At 54.4% G+C, this 17,674-nt stretch overlaps 4 protein-coding genes across 4 annotated transcripts; 3 read left to right on the top strand and 1 right to left on the bottom strand.

The window, feature by feature from the left end:
• The first annotated feature begins 2 nt into the window (after positions 1-2).
• Positions 3-3,715, top strand: B0T15DRAFT_434982 (GNAT acetyltransferase 2-domain-containing protein). Its single transcript, XM_062865807.1, has 5 exons — positions 3-53; positions 120-465; positions 539-2,413; positions 2,469-3,220; positions 3,287-3,715. Exons 1-5 carry the CDS (start codon positions 34-36, stop codon positions 3,489-3,491), a joined length of 3,198 nt encoding a protein of 1,065 aa, XP_062721570.1. The 5' UTR covers positions 3-33; the 3' UTR covers positions 3,492-3,715.
• Positions 3,716-4,168: 453 nt separating this feature from the next.
• On the top strand, positions 4,169-7,048 carry B0T15DRAFT_493930 (kinase-like domain-containing protein; the record flags this gene model as incomplete). The annotated part of the gene is made up of 3 exons (XM_062866983.1): positions 4,169-4,207; positions 5,636-5,749; positions 5,813-7,048. The coding sequence occupies 3 exons, from the start codon at positions 4,169-4,171 to the stop codon at positions 7,046-7,048; spliced, it is 1,389 nt and encodes a 462-aa protein (XP_062721569.1).
• Positions 7,049-10,383: 3,335 nt separating this feature from the next.
• Positions 10,384-12,366, top strand: B0T15DRAFT_209846 (uncharacterized protein). Its single transcript, XM_062862660.1, has 2 exons — positions 10,384-11,034; positions 11,171-12,366. Exons 1-2 carry the CDS (start codon positions 10,583-10,585, stop codon positions 12,138-12,140), a joined length of 1,422 nt encoding a protein of 473 aa, XP_062721568.1. The 5' UTR covers positions 10,384-10,582; the 3' UTR covers positions 12,141-12,366.
• A 1,776-nt stretch (positions 12,367-14,142) lies between these two features.
• B0T15DRAFT_209786 (DNA-directed RNA polymerase I subunit RPA34.5-domain-containing protein) lies at positions 14,143-16,685 on the bottom strand. The gene is made up of 2 exons (XM_062862658.1): positions 15,270-16,685; positions 14,143-15,214 (listed from the first exon to the last, which is right to left on the bottom strand). Exons 1-2 carry the CDS (start codon positions 16,540-16,542, stop codon positions 14,547-14,549), a joined length of 1,941 nt encoding a protein of 646 aa, XP_062721567.1. The 5' UTR covers positions 16,543-16,685; the 3' UTR covers positions 14,143-14,546.
• Between the last annotated feature and the right edge of the window lie 989 nt (positions 16,686-17,674).

The raw sequence follows: 17,674 nt of genomic DNA, 5'->3' as shown, positions 1-17,674 counted from the left end.
TGCAGGTCCTTAGTCTGTCAGACAACCGCGACAATGCCGGCCCAAAAAACAGTGTAAGCCGCTTTCCAGCGACATGCTCGCCATTGATTCCCGGATACTGACTCACTTCGCCCATACAGAGACTCGCGGATTCCTGCACTGATCCGCAATGGCCTCCAGGAAAAGAAGCGGAGCTTCTTCGTCGTGGTCGGCGACCGCTCCAAGGATGCCATTGTCCACCTCTACTACATTATGTCCAGCATGGACGTAAGGCAGAACAAGTCGGTTCTCTGGGCGTACAAGAACAAGCTTCTCGGCTTCACCAGTCACCGGAAAAAGCGGGAAAACAAGATCAAGAAAGAGATCAAGCGTGGTATCCGTGAGGCCAACTCGGAAGATCCCTTCGAGCTCTTTATCTCGCTCAACGACATCCGCTACGTCTACTATAAGGAGACTGAAAAAATCTTGGGTAACACATATGGCATGGTCAGTTCGGGATCTGGAAGTGTGGCGGTTGTTCACGCCAGACAAGACGAGAGAAGCTGACAATAGGGGCCAGTGCATTTTACAAGATTTCGAGGCCATAACCCCTAATATCCTCGCCCGAACCATCGAGACGGTCGAAGGTGGAGGCTTAGTTGTGCTTTTGCTCAAGGGCATGAACAGCCTGAAACAGCTGTACACCCTTTCTATGGACGTCCACTCGCGTTACCGAACTGAGGCCCACGACGATGTGGTTGCGAGGTTCAACGAGCGCTTCATCTTATCACTCGGCAGCTGCGAATCGTGTCTCGTCATCGATGATGAGCTCAACGTCCTTCCTATATCGGGCGGAAAGGGGGTCAAGCCGCTGCCGCCACCAGAGGAGGATGAACCCAAGAGTGCGGCAGCGGTTGAGCTAGAAAAGATTAAGGATTCCCTCCAAGACACCCAGCCGATCGGATCTCTCGTTAAGCTGGCGCGGACAACGGACCAAGCGAAGGCATTGCTTACCTTTGTGGATGCCATTGCCGAGAAGACTCTCCGGAACACCGTCACCCTTACTGCAGCGCGTGGTCGTGGTAAATCCGCAGCCATGGGCGTTGCGATCGCCGCCGCGGTCGCTTATGGGTATAGCAATATCTTCATCACTTCGCCGTCACCAGAGAACCTGAAGACCCTGTTCGAGTTTGTGTTCAAAGGGTTTGATGCGCTCGACTACAAGGACCACGCCGACTACTCCATAATCCAATCCACCAACCCCGACTTCAACAAGGCTATCGTCCGAGTGAACATTCACCGTAACCACCGCCAAACTATCCAGTACATTCGGCCTCAGGATAGCCACGTCCTGGGACAGGCTGAGCTTGTCGTTATTGATGAAGCGGCGGCTATCCCCTTGCCACTGGTGAAGAAGCTCATGGGGCCATATCTCGTCTTCATGGCATCCACAATCAGCGGATACGAAGGCACGGGCCGGTCACTATCGCTCAAGCTGATCAAGCAGCTAAGAGAGCAGTCCAGCGCTGGCGCCAACGCCAACGCAAGCGGTTCGGTCGAAGTTGACCGGTCGAGCGGAAAGGCCACCAAGGAGACCACCGTGGTTGGCAGCCGGTCGCTCAAAGAAATCACGCTGTCTGAGCCCATCCGTTACGCCCAAGGGGATAGGGTGGAGAAGTGGCTCAATACGCTGCTCTGCCTGGACGCAACACTACCAAAGTCAAAGATGAGCACCCAAGGGTGTCCGGATCCCTCGCAGTGCGAGCTGTTGCATGTCAACCGCGACACGCTCTTCTCGTTCCACCCGGTCTCGGAGAAGTTCCTGCAGCAGATGGTGGCCCTGTATGTCGCCAGTCACTACAAGAACTCTCCGAATGACCTGCAGCTCATGAGCGATGCGCCGGCACACGAGCTCTTCGTCCTCACAGGGCCCATTGCTGAAGGCCGCCTGCCCGAGCCTTTGTGCGTGATCCAGGTGTCTCTGGAAGGCAAGATCAGCAAGCAGAGCGTTCTCAACAGCTTGAGCAGGGGTCAGCAACCCGCTGGCGATCTGATTCCGTGGCTCGTCAGCCAACAATTCCAGGACGACGAGTTTGCCTCACTTTCAGGAGCACGGATTGTCCGGATAGCAACAAACCCCGAGTACATGAAGATGGGGTATGGCTCGAAAGCGCTTCAGCTTCTCGTTGACTACTATGAGGGCAAGTTCGCGGATCTCTCGGAGGATGGCGGCAGCTCTGTGCAGCGGTCCATTCCCAGGGTCACAGATGCCGAGCTTGCAAAGGCAAGCCTGTTCGATGACATCAAAGTCCGGGATATGAACGAGCTGCCACCACTTTTCGCAAAGCTTGCCGAACGCCGCCCGGAGAGGCTTGATTACGTGGGCGTCAGCTACGGCTTGACCGAGCCGCTGCACAAGTTCTGGAGGCGGGCCTTGTTTGCTCCGGTCTACTTGGTAGGTCTCCCGGGTTCCGTTTTCGCGTTATGGAATGATGCTTATAATAGTCCAGAGGCAAACGGCAAACGACTTGACGGGCGAGCATACCTGCGTGATGATACGGCCTCTGCAAGACGGCAACGACCCGAGCTGGCTTGGTGCATTTGCCAATGACTTCCACCGCCGTTTCTTGTCCCTTCTCTCGTACAGGTTCCGCGAGTTTCCACCTGCCCTTGCCTTGACCATCGAGGAGGCAGCCAAGTCTAGCGCCAAGCTTGATCCATCCACCGCGCCGGTCGAGATCAATAAGACTGAGCTGGACGCTATTCTGACCCCCTTTGACCACAAGCGGCTGGAATCATATGCCAACGGGATGCTCGACTACCATGTAGTCTTGGACCTCATTCCGACAATCGCGCAGCTCTATTTCACGGGCCGGTTAAGATCGAACGTCTCACTCAGCCGTTTAAACCAGGCGATCCTGCTCGCCATCGGCCTGCAGCGAAAAGACATCGAGACTGTTGGGGATGAACTGGGGGTTCCATATTCGCAGGTCTTGGCTCAGTTTATCCAGAGCATGCGGAAAATCAACAAACACCTCGGCTCGCTGGTCACGGGGGCTATCGCGGCCGAAATGCCGGATGCCAGCAAGGTCGGTGTAAGCCGCGATGACGCCTCGGGGATACACGACGACGAGGCGATCGACAACAAGTATGTCCCGTTGGAGACCAGGCTCGAGGACGAACTTGAGGAGGGCGGTGACGAGGCACTGAGCGAGCTACGGGCGAAGCAAAGGGAGCTCATCGACTCTCTCCCACTGGACCAGTAAGCATCACCAACCCTCCATCTAGCGTAGTCTCTAGTATGCAGATTGCTGACACCGGCCATCAGGTACGAGATCGAGGGCGATGATGCCGCATGGCAGGAAGCAGAGAAACGGGTGAAGCAGGCGGCCAAGACAGGCAGAGGCGCCCCATTAGTGAGCGTCAAGACAAAAGCGAAGCGCAAAGCCGAGGAAGCGGATGCCCCTGAGGAAGCGGCTGGTGAAAAGGGGCATTCAAAGTCCAAGAAGGCGAAGCGGGATAAGAGGAAATGAAGTGAGATTTTGTGCGATAGGTTATAGAGATGTTCTACTTTCTGGCAACCAAAGATACCCAGGCTTGAGATCAGGGCTGCTGCTTCCCATGTTTGAGATCTTCGAGCTTGGGATGTACTAGATGTACGCCACGGGGGTATCCGCTAGATTGTCCAGGGCGGATAGGGTTCTGGTCTACTGTGGTCGCGTGCATAAAGAAAACCCCCTAGTCAAGTACCTGTGGGTCACAACACTCGACGCGTTTTGACCAATCAGCTGAACTTATCGAGCCCCCTGTTTTTTCGACAGCCATCTCGTTTCTCGTTAAACGCACTCAACGTAGTCAACGCAGTCAACGCAATCCAGCAATACAATGGCACGGCCACAAGGGTCAAGTGGTACGAAACAGTTGACTACCGAACAACGCCAACGCGTTCGAGTCTTATACTTCGATGCAGCCAAAAGCCAAGCTGAGATCCATCGTATCACTGGCTATACTAAGGCCCAGATCCGGACTACGATTCGCGCTCCTAATGCAACTGCCTACCGGAGTACTGGCCGGCCTCGGACATTAACGCCAGAGCAAGAAGAAGAGCTTATTCAGTTTGTTTGTTCCAGCAAAAAGACTCGTCGAATGGGCTTCCTCGAACTCTCGGGTATCATCTTCGCTGGGGTCTTCGGCGTTTGGGTGATCAAGCATGCCCTTTATCGACTCGGCTTCCGCCGGCGAGTTGCTCGTAAGAAGCCACCGATTACCGAACGAACCCGGCAACTCCGTTTAGCTTGGGCGCAAGAGCATGAACATTGGACCCTTGAACAATGGGCAAAGATCCTTTGGACCGATGAGACTTGGGTTACTGGCGGGCCACATCGGAAGCAATATGTTACCCGGCGGCAAGGCGAAGAGTGGGATCCTACTTGCATTGTAGAAAAGCATCAACGTAAAGGAGGCTGGATGTTCTGGGGTTGCTTCTCTGGCTTGGGTAAAGGCCCTGGACTCTTTTGGGAAAAGGACTGGGGGAAGATCAACGCTGAGATGTACCGCGCACGAACTGTCCCTGTCATTCATGGCTGGATACAGATGTGTAAGGCACAGCTTGGTGAAGATCTAATCTTGATGCAAGATAGTGCTCCAGGGCATATAGCTGCAGAGACGAAGGAGGATCTCAGGGAGAGAGGCATTGTTGTGATGGAGTGGCCACCTTTCTCACCAGACTTGAACCCAATCGAGTCCTGTTGGAATTGGATGAAGGACTGGATTGAAGACCGGTATGGCCTTGAAGAAAGGCCCTCGTATGACAAGCTTCGCGAATATGTTAAGGAGGCTTGGGAGGCATTGCCGGACGACTACTTGAAGCAGCTGTTGGCCTCAATGCCAGAGCGCTGCAAAGCTGTTATTGCAGCCAACGGGATGCATACAAAATACTAGCTAGTGGTTTGGTATATTTAGTGTAGAAATAAGCGGGTATCATTGCCTGAATCAGCGAGGGTACCCCGCATGGAGGTTTTTATTACCCATCATACCACAGTAGGGGAAGTGGGGCGACCCTTACTTGGCAGAACCTCGCGGGGTCAGCGTGCGGCTGATCAGTAAATGCGACAAAATCATTGCGACCGAAGAGGCTGAAAGGACCTACGGATGAAGGTATCGCTACACATTGACTCGTTTCATTTTACCGAGGTAGTGATTCTCTGATGTCCTTGCACGAAAGAACTTGGCACTAATAACGGTGTCTAGCACCGTTCGTTACATCTTGTTCGTATTAGAAATCCCTGCGCTCCCCTAATCCGAATTACCTACTCGTAGGTGTCAGCGAGCCCCTCCGAGTCTAGACCGACCAACCAAGGCGACCGTGTCTGCGCAAGGCTATTTGTTTTTACCGGCTGACCTTTCGCCGGGGACTTGACGATACCATCGGAGTAAACAAGATTTATCTAGGCAGTTATCAGTCGAATCTGCGATATATAGGTACAATACAATACCTAGCGATCTACTGACCACTGACCGCCGTCGAAACCCACGCCGAGACCACGCCTGGAGGCGACGATAGTAGTGCTGAACTGTCTTCGAACCCACGCGAAATCTCGACGCCATGAGCGCGTCCCAAACAGGCGGCAACCCACCGCAGCCGCAGATCCAACCTTGCAGGTACAAAGTTGGAAAGGTGCTCGGTGCTGGGTCGTACTCGGTCGTGAAGGAGTGCATTCACATCGACACGGGCCGGTACTATGCTGCCAAGGTGATCAACAAGCGCCTAATGGCCGGGAGAGAGCACATGGTCTGCGCTTTCTATACGCCCCAATAGGTGGTGGTCACAACTCTAATTCGTGTGCCTGCGCAGGTGCGAAATGAGATCGCCGTGCTCAAGAAGGTGTCAATGGGCCACCAGAACATCCTGACGCTCGTCGACTACTTTGAGACGATGAACAACCTCTACCTTGTCACAGACCTCGCTCTTGGTGGGGAGCTCTTCGACCGCATCTGCCGAAAGGGCTCGTATTACGAGTCCGACGCGGCCGATCTGATCCGCGCAGTGTTGTCTGCCGTCGCCTACCTCCACGACCACGGCATCGTGCACCGCGACCTGAAACCCGAAAACCTCCTGTTCCGCACGCCGGAGGACAACGCCGACCTGCTCATCGCCGACTTCGGCCTCAGCCGCATCATGGACGAGGAGCAATTTCACGTGTTGACCACGACGTGCGGCACGCCAGGCTACATGGCGCCCGAGATCTTCAAAAAGACCGGCCACGGCAAGCCCGTGGACCTGTGGGCGCTGGGCGTCATCACCTACTTCCTCCTGTGCGGGTATACGCCCTTTGACCGCGACTCGGACTTCGAGGAGATGCAGGCCATCCTCAACGCCGACTACAGCTTCACCCCGCTCGAGTATTGGCGCGGTGTCTCTGACAGCGCCAAGGACTTCATCCGCCGCTGCTTGACCATCGACCCGGCCAAGCGTATGACGGCGCACGAGGCCCTCCAGCACCCGTTTGTGGCCGGCTGGGCGCGCGCCGCCGCCGCGGGCGGCGAGGGCGCCGACAAGGGCCAGAACCTGCTGCCCACCGTCAAGAAGAACTTCAACGCACGGCGCACCCTGCATGCCGCCATCGATACCGTCCGAGCGATCAACAAGCTTAGGGAGGGCCAGGCCGGCGGGTTTATGAATGGCATCAAGAGCAGAGAGCCGGTGAAGAACACGCCGCAGGACAACAACCAGAACGTGCCGTCACTGCCAAGGAACCATGACAGCGGCGTCTCCGGGATGGATGCTACCACCACCACCACCACACAGCAGCAGCAGCAGCAATCCGGCGAGGGCAACGGCGACAGCGGCTATGAGACGCAGTCTCACTCTCAGGAGACGGGCGCTCAGCGGAGTGGTGGTAGTGATGGTGCGGGAGGCGACGTCAAGATGAATGATGCGCCTCCTGCTGATGCTGTGCAACAACAGCAGCAACAAGGACACCTGCCGCCGGCGTTTGCAGTGCCAGCGAGCCTGCGGCCGGGGAATGAGGTGAATCGGGTGGTTGAGACGAGTAAGGGGCTGTGGAGCGGGGGCGGGAGTCGGCGATGAGATCATGAGATATTCATCAATGATGGATGGATGAATGAATGAATGATGGGGTGGCGTGGCGATGGCTGTGCTACTGCTTGGTCCCCATGTGGGTGGGCTACCTTCATCTTGCCTGCTGGTGTGGCATAGCGGTATTGGGAGCTTAAGTGAGAGGCTTGAAGGAGCCACGAAATCGAGATGTGGCGTGGGTGTTTTCGGTTTCTCGGATTCATTGGAGCAACCAGCGCTGGGCTACGATCTGGGATCGCGGGAGCAGTTGAGGATCTTTCTGTTCTTATCTGTTTCCGAAGCGTCTTGGTTTCTGTTTGGAAACTAGTGCGTGCGGTATGCTAGGCAGTTATGATATCATGATGACACGAAGCCTTAGAAAGGGATCCGCGGTTTTATTCCTCGTTGGTTCGAGCCTTTATATTAGTCTACATGCGTCTTATATGCTTCTTGCCTGTGTGGTTTAAGCAACGGTATGCTCAGTCAAGATCAGAAGACAGTGAAAGTGGAAGCATTGAAATTTGATGATACACACAGTTGTCTTGAAGCCTCCATGTGGTTGGGTAATGAAACTATGAGACACATTCAAATTGTTTATCTCGCTCTGGGAGACCTGTGACAGTCAAGCAAAGGAAACCGCGTTAGTCGCCCATTGCATTGAGTCCGTTGCCCCGAATACATGTAAAGTAGGTAGTAGGTATGGAGGTTTGAGGCCAACATTAAGATGCGTTCATCTTTCCTCTTACGGCCTGCTGACTGTGTCCATGCTTCTGATACGCTGTATTTGCCCATTTGTGTTTGTGTTGAGACCCTCGAGAAGGTGAGTCATATCCTATTGGTGTCTCTCCGCCCTATATGCCCAACAGCCTCGGAAGCAGGGCTCGAGCCGAGAGCACTGGTACGCGATGCATGCGTCGGCGAGTCTCGCCCAATCAACGCCAATAACTGAAAGTTACCTTACATGTCTTGTACTAAGACAAAGGGAGAGGTAACTTTGGGGCCGGCCGGGTTTCCCGGAAAGTCCGGTCCATCTGACAAAGACCCCGAAGTCCGATTAGACGATGTGGGGCAGACAAATCGGAACCGGGCGAGACAACAAGGGATTGGGAGAGCGAGGCGGCGGAATTCAGCGTGAACGGCACAGCAGTCCTTTCATTTTAAGTGACACGCCTCAAGCACGCATCTAATACCGCGCAGTATCTGTATAGGGCTGTGGTGTCCTGTCCGAGCTGTTGATGCCAAATGCCTGGATAGCATCATCCCACTCAACTATAATAAAGTGTAAGCCGGAGATGCGCCAAGATGGCGGCAGTAGTCCCTGAGTGTGCTTGTCATGCCAGCGAAAAGAGAGGAGACGACAAGCGAAAAGACTTTTCGTTTCGTTTTTTTCTTTCCTTTTTCGACTCCACAACCAGCAACGGCATTGTCTGACAAGGCCGGATTCTTGAGGATCCACTCTTCAAACCAAGCCTTAAGAGCCCACATTCATCATTGTCTGATACGTACTGTGGTAGCAAGATGAGAGTTGGACAACGCGCAGTTCGACATGATTATTTTGCCGGCCCTCAACAGTTGAGGCTCAGGTTTGCTGGACCCTGCTACTGTGGATCATTCAGACTTCCCGTGATCACCAGACGATCACCGCCGGTTGGTCGAGACGTTCATCCAGTACTGTACCTATGTAAAAAGCTCATATACCGTCCCGGACTTTCTACGCTCAGAAATCACCGTTCGGAGTTCAGACTCCAACATGGACTCTCCACACCCTGGCAGGCCAATGCCTGCGTACGTGGTGCCGGTACGTGTGCGCGGGCCGTGTAAAAGCCCGACAATGCCGAAATTTAGCTCATGCGCTTCTCAGGTCCACCTGAAATGAATAACCAACAATCGTTGCAAACAAATCAGAAGAAAACCCAGCCTCTTTAGATTGTATGTGTTGGATACTTGTACAGTAGTGTGGTTTTAAGGGAGGTCATGGACGAGTCCCCTTTTAGAACTCAAGTTCTGCCTATCAGTCGATCCTAGAAGAATGTTTATACCAAGGGGGCGCCAAAACGGCACAGCGCAGGCAGCTTGCGGCGGGTATCGCACAGACGTCGAGCGGTTTGCACGAAAACTCGCACTAGCGACATTGCACAGTCGTCATGATTCATGATGGCATGCTGCAGCGATCGTTGGGCACGTTTAGGCGCGGCGCCAACCTAAATAGACGTAGCGTAGTAGGTTCGGGACATGATAGCCACTCATATCGCAATGCGAGGGATGCGATAAAAGCCTCTCGGATCGCACGGATCGGGGGATTGGAATCCAAAGTGCGGAAGCGGGGTGCCAAGGGTTCTGCGTGACGGTACATTACATTCACGTGTGACTTACGGTACATCACCGTTAGATTGATGACAAACATGGCTGCGGCTTGTCGAGGACAAGCTATTTCCACAGCTGTCCTGGACTCCTGGTTCGTTATTTCATTAGAGAGCGTCATAGACGTTAAAATGTTGCGGTAACGGTGTAAACAAATAAGTATAACCTTACATTTCCACATCACGCGAGTCCGGGCAAGGCCGCTCCTTCATCCCCCAGGTACCCTTGTACATCATACATGTGGTAGGTACGGTGGTGCGTTGGGAAGATCTCAATTTGTGGTGCAAACTCTGCTAATAACTACCTAGTATACGTACCCTACTAGTATCGATGTTCATAGCATGTGCGGCGCCTCACATGCTCATATGGAGCGGTCGCGTGCGACTGTTTCAAGCGCCTCACCATCGAGTCAGTGTTATGTGTGCTAGTAGTGAGAATTACTGGCCACCACAATGCTTCACAGCCCTCTTTGATGGCTTAGTGATCAAGGGAAGAAGATCTACTAGTAATCACCGCTTTTCTGCTCCTCCGTGCCGCAAACAGCGGCGAGTGAAAAGGCTTTTGATAGGACCCACCTTTGGTAGCCCTGGAGGTTGGTTGCAGCTGTCTGTGTCGGACAATGTATGATATCCGCGTATCCATCGCCTTATTTCCAGACGCTCGATCGCTATTCAGCAAGCAACCGAGCGCCGGTCTTGTCTTGGCGTCTATTTGCTAATCGGTCACTTCTCTTAGCGCCCGCATACCAGGTTCTTACGGGTATGAAAACCGACCTCTATCCGCGCCTGCCGTTACTACCGTTGTCCGTCCGCTTATTTGGTCACAGGTCGACTCCCATCCGTTACCACCGCCGCAATCCCATTCCTCCGACTTCCTGCACACCCTTCATAGGTACCTTAAGAGACTTCCTCTTCCGCGATCCAAGCAGCGTCGTCCTCTTTGCTTTCGCAATCCGGCAGCTGGTTGACCCTAATAGCACCCTAGAAGAAATATGCATATGCAGCGACGGTAGCGAGCACGGACTTTCAGATTCCTCAACTCCGTGCGCTCTCTTACCTTCTCCCTCACCTCCGGCACGGGACAGCATCCGCTTCGCGGCACCGTCGGACGGTGCTCGGGATATCTACCCATCACGGACATCACCTACAACCAATTGAACCGACCCTACCTTTTCCGCTGCCGACCATGGACGCCGTCCAGGAATTCCCCGCGATCCTCGCCCAAGCGGCGGCAACAAAACCGAAGCTGCTACCCCTCAGGTGGCCTGGCACACTAGCTCAGCTTAATCCTATACCGCAGAAGTTCCGGCCAAACCGGAAACTACGCCTTCGCCTGCGGCCGCATGGCTCTTCGAAACAGCATGACGGGGTCGATGACATCACAAGGTTACAAAGCTCGTTCAATTGCTGGGGGGCGTTGAAGGCGCTGCGCACAAGGAAATGGAGTCTTTGGGACTTGCAGTATCTGGTGCTTTTTGGGTACATCATCTTCTCGCTGGCCATCCTGCCGTCAGCGCCGCTCATCAAGACGGGTGTGTTGGTCGTGCTCGGGGTGCTGCTCTTGATGCCGATCACGCAGCAATTCTTCCTGCCGTCCTTGCCGATATGGACCTACCTGCTTTATTTCTTTGCTAGTCGGTAAGCAGTTTTTATGTCCTTCGTCGAAGCCAGAACCACGCCCGGGTGCTCCAGGAGCTCCGGGACAGAGAGCGGCAGCCGGGGGGAAAAGACCAGAAACCAAACGGGAGTGGTTTGCTGACTCTTAACTGCGCAGATTCATTGCTCCCGAGTACCGGCCACACATTTGGGTGAAGGTGCTCCCGGCGCTAGAGAATGTTATGTACGGAGCGAATCTCTCCAACATCCTTTCGGCCCACACTCACGCCGTCCTGGACATCATCGCCTGGGTTCCCTACGGCCTTGGTCACTTTGCCCTGCCCGCGATCTGCAGCGCCATGATGTTCCTCTTTGCCGCGCCCGGCACCACCCCGGTCTTCGCGCGCGCCTTCGGCTACATGTCGATGCTGGGCGTTACCATCCAGCTCATCTTCCCCTGCACACCGCCCTGGTACGAGAAGCTTCACGGGCTGGAGCCGGCGCACTACGGCATGGAGGGCTCGCCAGCGGGCCTGCGCCGCGTGGACGAGCTGTTCGGCGTCGACATGTACACGACGAGCTTCACAACAGCGCCGCTGCCGTTCGGCGCGTTCCCCAGTTTGCACGCCGCTGACGCCATCCTCGAGGCGCTCTTCATGCAATACTGCTTCCCGCGGTTCAGGCCGTTCTTCATCTTCTATGCCGTCTGGATCTCTTGGTCCACCATGTACCTCAACCACCATTACGCGATCGACCTCGTCGGTGGCGGCATTTTCGCTGCGATTGCGTACTACATCGCGAGGACGAAGTTCCTTCCCCGGCCGCAGCTAGACAAGACGACTCGCTGGGAGTACGAGTACGTCGAATATGGAGACCGGCCGAGGGCGTTGGACGAGGAGCATGGCCTCGGTAACGGGTACGGCATGGGTCTACTCGCGAGACCGGGAACAGCGGACAGCGATGAGTGGACGCTTGGCAGCAGCTCGAGCTTCGATTCGATCAGTCGCGGCGATACCCTCTGCGGGAGCAGCAGCAGCACGCCAGGGATCCTGAGCCCGACCACGCCGAATGATGATCATTATGATGTCTGGAGCAAGCTCCGGCTTCCGAAGGACAGTGACTCGGCCGAGGTCTATGTCGCGAGATGAGCGGTTCCGGCTCACGTCAGTGTCGTCTCGGCTCGAATCATCGGTGTGCTGGCTGGTAAGCTGGCTGGCGAAAGCATCATGCTCCATTCTTGGCTCCATTCTTATTCCACCCTGTGGGATCCTCTGTTCGGTCGACACGACTCGCAAGAGTGAATGAGCTTTACTTCGTTTTATAATAGCGATTCTTACCAAGATATACCCCCTCTCGTTTTATAGACATTGTGCAGCTACACGGTCGTTTCGCATACACTTTTTATACCCCTATTGGGCATTTCGAACTGCATTGGCATGGCGGCGACGATGGGAGCGGCGTGGAACGGAAGGGCTCTGGTCGGAATGAGGGTCAGCCTTGTCTTGCCGGTTTATTTTAATAACATTTTGGTCCTTGTCTTTTTCAATCCATTCTCTTTCCCCCTTCTCGTTTCCCGAACCCTGGGTTTTCGGTTGGGGAGATGGGGAAAGAGGGGCGGAATAATGGGAAGACGAAACAAGAGATGGGTAATGATAATGTGATGAATGAAACCAACTTATGTTTGGTTTCAGGCTTGGAAAGGATGGGAAAGGATGGGAAAGGAAGGGAACTTAAAGGAGAGCGTCTGAGTGAGGGGAACCACTCCTGCCCATGCTGCGTGGTTCGTCCTGACAGAGGAAGGTTCGATGGATATTGTGCTCCCAGACCCGGGCGCGATCCATTGCATCCATCTCAATGTCAGGAAAGCAGGCGCTTACCTACATGAAAATAAATGCTGTACAGATGCTTGACGTGTCGAATCGAATGTGAAGTGGATGTCATCGAGTGACTGTTTTTCGGCACCACACTCTACGTCGCTCATATGGTGCAAAGGGTGGTCATCACGGACCACGACTTGAGTCGAAGATAAACAACAATGTTGAAGAAACAGAGAAGAGAAGAGATGTCGTTGTAATAAGGGGTCGGCGAAAGTAAGGTTAGCTTAGCGAGATCATTTCAGCCTCAACTAGCGCGCTTCATCCGAACGAACGTTGCTTGCTTGGCGGGAGTGAGTGAAGAAATTGCCGTTGTCCACTTTCCAGGATCAGCCGCGTCGGCAGCCATCCGTCAAGCCACGTGGGAGTGCAGGTGGTCGAACATGGTGGTTTAGCCTGGCGTAGGCGGAGTTGCTGGGAAAGAAGAATTGAAGGGGTGACTTAAGATGCAGCAGGTGTGGTGATTTAAATCTTAAAAGCGAGGGAAAGGCAACGTAGTGTTCGAACGGGAACGGAGGAAAACGGCTGGCTGTCCTCCAGCGGACTTTTAAGAATCTGGTTCATCCGCTTCCTGGGACTTACTAGTGTCATCTGCGGTCGAAACACTTCATTCAAGGTATGTGCTCAGGTATCTAGGTAGGTACCTAGGTAGGTACCTAGGTAGGTAGGGAGGTAAGTCAGGTACGGTAAGGTATGCATATATAGAAGCTACAGCATAATCGAGACAGACTGCCGAGTTTCTTCAACGTATGTATTAATTTCACCGAGTGTACCGGCTGAGTTGGCGAGTTGGACTCTGAACATCCTAGCCTTGAGCCTACATGCAGCAATTATCCCGTGCTCAGGTGCACTATGACCCAACCTCAAGCCCATTAGCCTGCCCGAAATAACATGGAGAGAACCTCCTTCCCGGGCTACCCTTAGAACGTCCACCCTAGCTGGCGGGGCTCAAGATCGACGGATATCTCCCGAGACGCCTGAAGTAGTCATCCATAATCCCATGCCATACAACACCCAGGGTAAATTCAAAGAGAAACTTTATGGAGGCGTACCACGATGCCTAAAGCGCCATTGAAATGGAGGCCCAGGCGAATCATGACCTTCATCCGGGAAGCCCAGGGGACGTAACGAGGCCCGAACGACATTCCTGCAACAATATAACAACAAAATGATCATCACACGATTTCCTTCCGCCGTTGACAATCGATCTGATCGCCTTTCCCCAGAGTGGGATAGCAGTTCAGTCTAGACACGCTCGCGCTTGACGTGGACGTCCTCTGCGAACACGATTTTGCGGCTCCGATTCTTCTTTATTTTCTTGCTTTTCTTGCCTTGCGACTCCAAGTGGCCCACGTTTCCACCGACCGCACCATCGCGGCCCGGCGACTTCAGGATGCTCTTGAGGGGTGAGGCTGAAGCCTGGGAGGCGCCCTTTGGAGACGTTTTATCATCGGGAGTCTGCAACTTCCAGGTCTTCGTAGGAGTCACTCGAGAAGGCTGGCGCACGCCAGGAACCGGGACCGGAGTCAAGGACGAGATTTTAGTCTTTGTCGGAGTGTTAGGCTGCGACGCCCGGGAGGCCTCAACCGCTTTGCGGCGCTCCGACATAGACTGCCAGCCGCTGGGGCTGTTGCAGGCCTTGATGCCCTCCTGGATGGCGTCTTGGGATGAAGAGCATACCTAAGGACTCTTCACGCCAGGAACGGCGGGAGGTAAGATGGGTGTGACCTTTGCAGGCACAGGCTTCTTTGAGCCTCCTGTGTTCTCCGCAGAAGCGGAATCTTTCTTCTTGCCCTTATCTTTCTTGGACTTCCTGGCGGAAGACGAGGGCGCCGGTGCCGGCGAAGCAGCGGCTTTGGCTACGACCGAGGGCACAGGAGGGGGTGCGATAGGGGTCTGCCTAATGGCTTTGGTGGATACGGCCTCAGTCCCCTTCTTGATAGAGTCGTCAACTCGGGCCTTCTTGGACTTCTTGGCAGGAGTTATCGAAGCGTCCCCTTGGCTAGGTGTGCCTTTCTCAACGTCGCCAAGCTTGCGTTTCTTCGCCGCTTGTTTCGGCGTGTCGGCTTTAGCATCGGACACAGCATTGGTCAACAGCGCCGGCGCCTGGGTCATCTCCACATCCTCCTCGCTGTCAGAAGACTGGCCCAATCCAACTTCACCATTACCGCCGTTGGAAACACCGAAAGGCTGATAGCGAGCCTTCAGACCCTTGGGTTGCGGCCGAGGAGCATTGGCGACAACGGGTCGGGGCGCAGCTGTTGCAGCGGGAGTGGGTTGGGTCTTCTCGTCTCCATTGAAGCGCGTCACGCGCGTGATGTGGAAGACCTGACTGACGTGTTCGTTCACTATTTCATGTTAGTCAGGTAGGCAGACGCAGAATAGACCCGAGGTTCGGCATACATGTCTCATAGTTGGTTCCCGTCTTTCCGGGAATGAGGACCTTGATCGCATGGTTGGCTGCCTCTTCAAAATGGCCAGTGTAATCGGCCCCTTCGTGAGCGAGAATCGGCTGTCCTGCATGGATTTTTTCGAAGGGTATGGTGTGCTTCTGGATGACTTCGATTGGGACAGATTTCGGCGCAGTGAAGTACCAGATCTGCTTGCCTTCGGCCTTTGCTTTCTTAAAAGCCTGTGCAACCGCAGCAGCATCGACATCCTCATCGGCTTTGCGAAGGTGGAAGCCCTGGGTAACGATCTCGCGGGGCATCGATACCGGGGTCTTCGCCCCCGTCTTTTCGATGGCCATAGGCTGCGCCGCGTCCTCGTCCTCCGAATCCGACATATCGGACTTGCTAACAAACTCCTGACTCCTCGCCGTCCCATTGACAGACGACTGTTTTGACGGTTTGGTAGGCGCGACCTTTTTGACATTTAGAGCCTCCTTCGCAACCCCAGAGCCCTGGGTCGACGCTTTCTCCTTGGGCTTCCGCGGCGGCTCCGGCTCATCTTCATTCTCGCTCTCATCGTCGCTCTCACTGGCGGACGGTGCCTTCTCTTTAGAATTCTGACGAGCCTCCTGCTCGTCTTCGCTGGCGCTCTCACTCTCGCTCTCAGAGGGTGATTCCTCTTCTGAAGCGACACCGTTCGTCGAAGCGAGAGCTGTCTTTCCAGACACTTTTGCTCCATCTGGAGCGGACTCTGGTTCATCGGCGCTGGACTCGCTGTTGGAATCGACATCAGACTCCGTTTCTTGCTTCGTCTGCTCCTTTGCGTCGGCGTTTCTGCTGTTCATGTCTTTGAGCTCCATTTCAAGGTCGCCGTCGCTCTCGTCCTCGCTCTCGCTATCACTCTCGCTAGCAGATGATTCGGAAACCTCCGCCTCCTTGAGGCCGGGCTTGGTATCCAGGCTCTTAGCCTTAAAATCAGGCGATGTGATTGCAGCACTCTTGATCGGCTTGCCCTCGGCGGTCTTCTTTGACGTGGCTTTCTTCGCCTTCAAATTAGCAGCCCAGTCCTTGCCATCCGCTTTCGATTCCTCGTCGATCTCAGAGGCGTCGCTGCTTGCGGAACTTTCGCTGTCGCTGTCAGACTCGCTCTCAATAGGCTCGTCGGTCTTGCGAGCCCGGGCCGAGTCGGCGCGGGCGAATATGTTTGGGACCATGCCGCGCACGAGGCCAGCTGCAGCTGCAGCGTGCTGGGAGAGTGTGCCAATGGGCGCGCGCGGCCCTGCCATGGGAAATGCTTAGCTGAGTCGGTTGAAAGATGAGAGTAGGACGGGTTTCAGGGTGATGAACGGGAAGAAAGCAGTTTACGGAAAGCGGGTGCGGTTGATCAAGGTGATTTGCAGAGCTGTTGATTTTCTGCCGGGAAAATTCGCGATGGAAGTTCAGAATAAACTGCTTGCTGCAGACGCGCGATCCCTGCACAGCGAAGAGCATGTGGGATAGTGGAGATCAATGAAAGTGATTGGGCAATGCGATTCAGGTGGAGGGTTTAAAGTTCAGGGTCCTGGTTGCACAAACCTTCGAGTTAAGCAACAGAGAGCTTGTCCGAGTCGGCCGAACCACTCGCTCAGGTGGAATTCTGAATTGAAGAGTCGTATTCTGTGAGAGATCTGGAGTGGTTGCAAGACGTTTGCCACCTGGAATTTCGGTTAGGTGTTGCGTAAAAAGTCGGGTGTGCTCCAGCTCTTGCTGGTGGTGTGTAGCCCGCTAATATTGAAGGAAACTACACAGTACAACAGATACGCGGGATACTGTACAGGAAGGGGTGGGGTCCGGGAAACTGTCGCTCAACGCTGTTGCTGGCTTGCTGCTGACTTCTACATAATATCGCACGAATAAAAGAAGTCTTGGTGAACATTTAGCCAGATAAACGTTTAAACACAGTTGCCAATTGTCAATAAGCCGTTCCTTAATGGTGCCTAGACATTCGTACTTTCCTGATCTTTTGAGCAACGATCGAAATCTGTTTCAACATTTACGTTACATGAGAAAAGGCCATCTCAAGAACAAACTTCGAGAAAGCGTGCGCGGGAAATGGCTGCGAACAAGAAGAGAAAGTTGGGGGAGAGCGGTGGCAACTCCACGCCGACCAGTATGCTAATTTGCGAGTCCGAATTTATTTCTTAGCTGGTGTGCTAACTTGGTCAAGTGATGAGCGCCTTTGCTGCGAGGCAACAACTTTGGGGGGCTGCAGCGAGCAGGAAGCGTGTACTTGTTGAGGAAGCCACTCCCGAGTTGTCACCATCCGAAGATGAGCTGCAGTCGGGTAGCAGGAGCGGGACGCCCTCAACTCGGCCCGGGTCTGACCGCACCAGCAGAGGCCAATCTGCCGAAGAGGCAGTTCAGGGCTCTGTGCATGGA

This window comes from Chaetomium strumarium, assembly GCF_033439665.1.
Source record: "Chaetomium strumarium strain CBS 333.67 chromosome Unknown B0T15scaffold_4, whole genome shotgun sequence".
NCBI classification, from domain to species: Eukaryota; Fungi; Ascomycota; class Sordariomycetes; order Sordariales; family Chaetomiaceae; genus Chaetomium; species Chaetomium strumarium.
The sequence above is the reverse complement of the archived record's forward strand: the minus strand, read 5'-3'. Positions and strand labels throughout refer to the sequence as shown.

Coding starts and splice junctions, on each gene's coding strand:
- B0T15DRAFT_434982 (XM_062865807.1), top strand. CDS start 34: ATGCCGGCCCAAAAAACAGT. Junction 2,414..2,468: donor TGTTTGCTCCGGTCTACTTG/GTAGGTCTCCCG, acceptor ATAATAGTCCAG/AGGCAAACGGCAAACGACTT. Junction 3,221..3,286: donor GACTCTCTCCCACTGGACCA/GTAAGCATCACC, acceptor ACCGGCCATCAG/GTACGAGATCGAGGGCGATG.
- B0T15DRAFT_209846 (XM_062862660.1), top strand. CDS start 10,583: ATGGACGCCGTCCAGGAATTCCCCGCGATCCTCGCCCAAGCGGCGGCA. Junction 11,035..11,170: donor CTTTATTTCTTTGCTAGTCG/GTAAGCAGTTTT, acceptor TTAACTGCGCAG/ATTCATTGCTCCCGAGTACC.
- B0T15DRAFT_209786 (XM_062862658.1), bottom strand. CDS start 16,542: ATGGCAGGGCCGCGCGCGCCCATTGGCACACTCTCCCAGCACGCTGCA. Junction 15,215..15,269: donor GGGAACCAACTATGAGACAT/GTATGCCGAACC, acceptor AACATGAAATAG/TGAACGAACACGTCAGTCAG.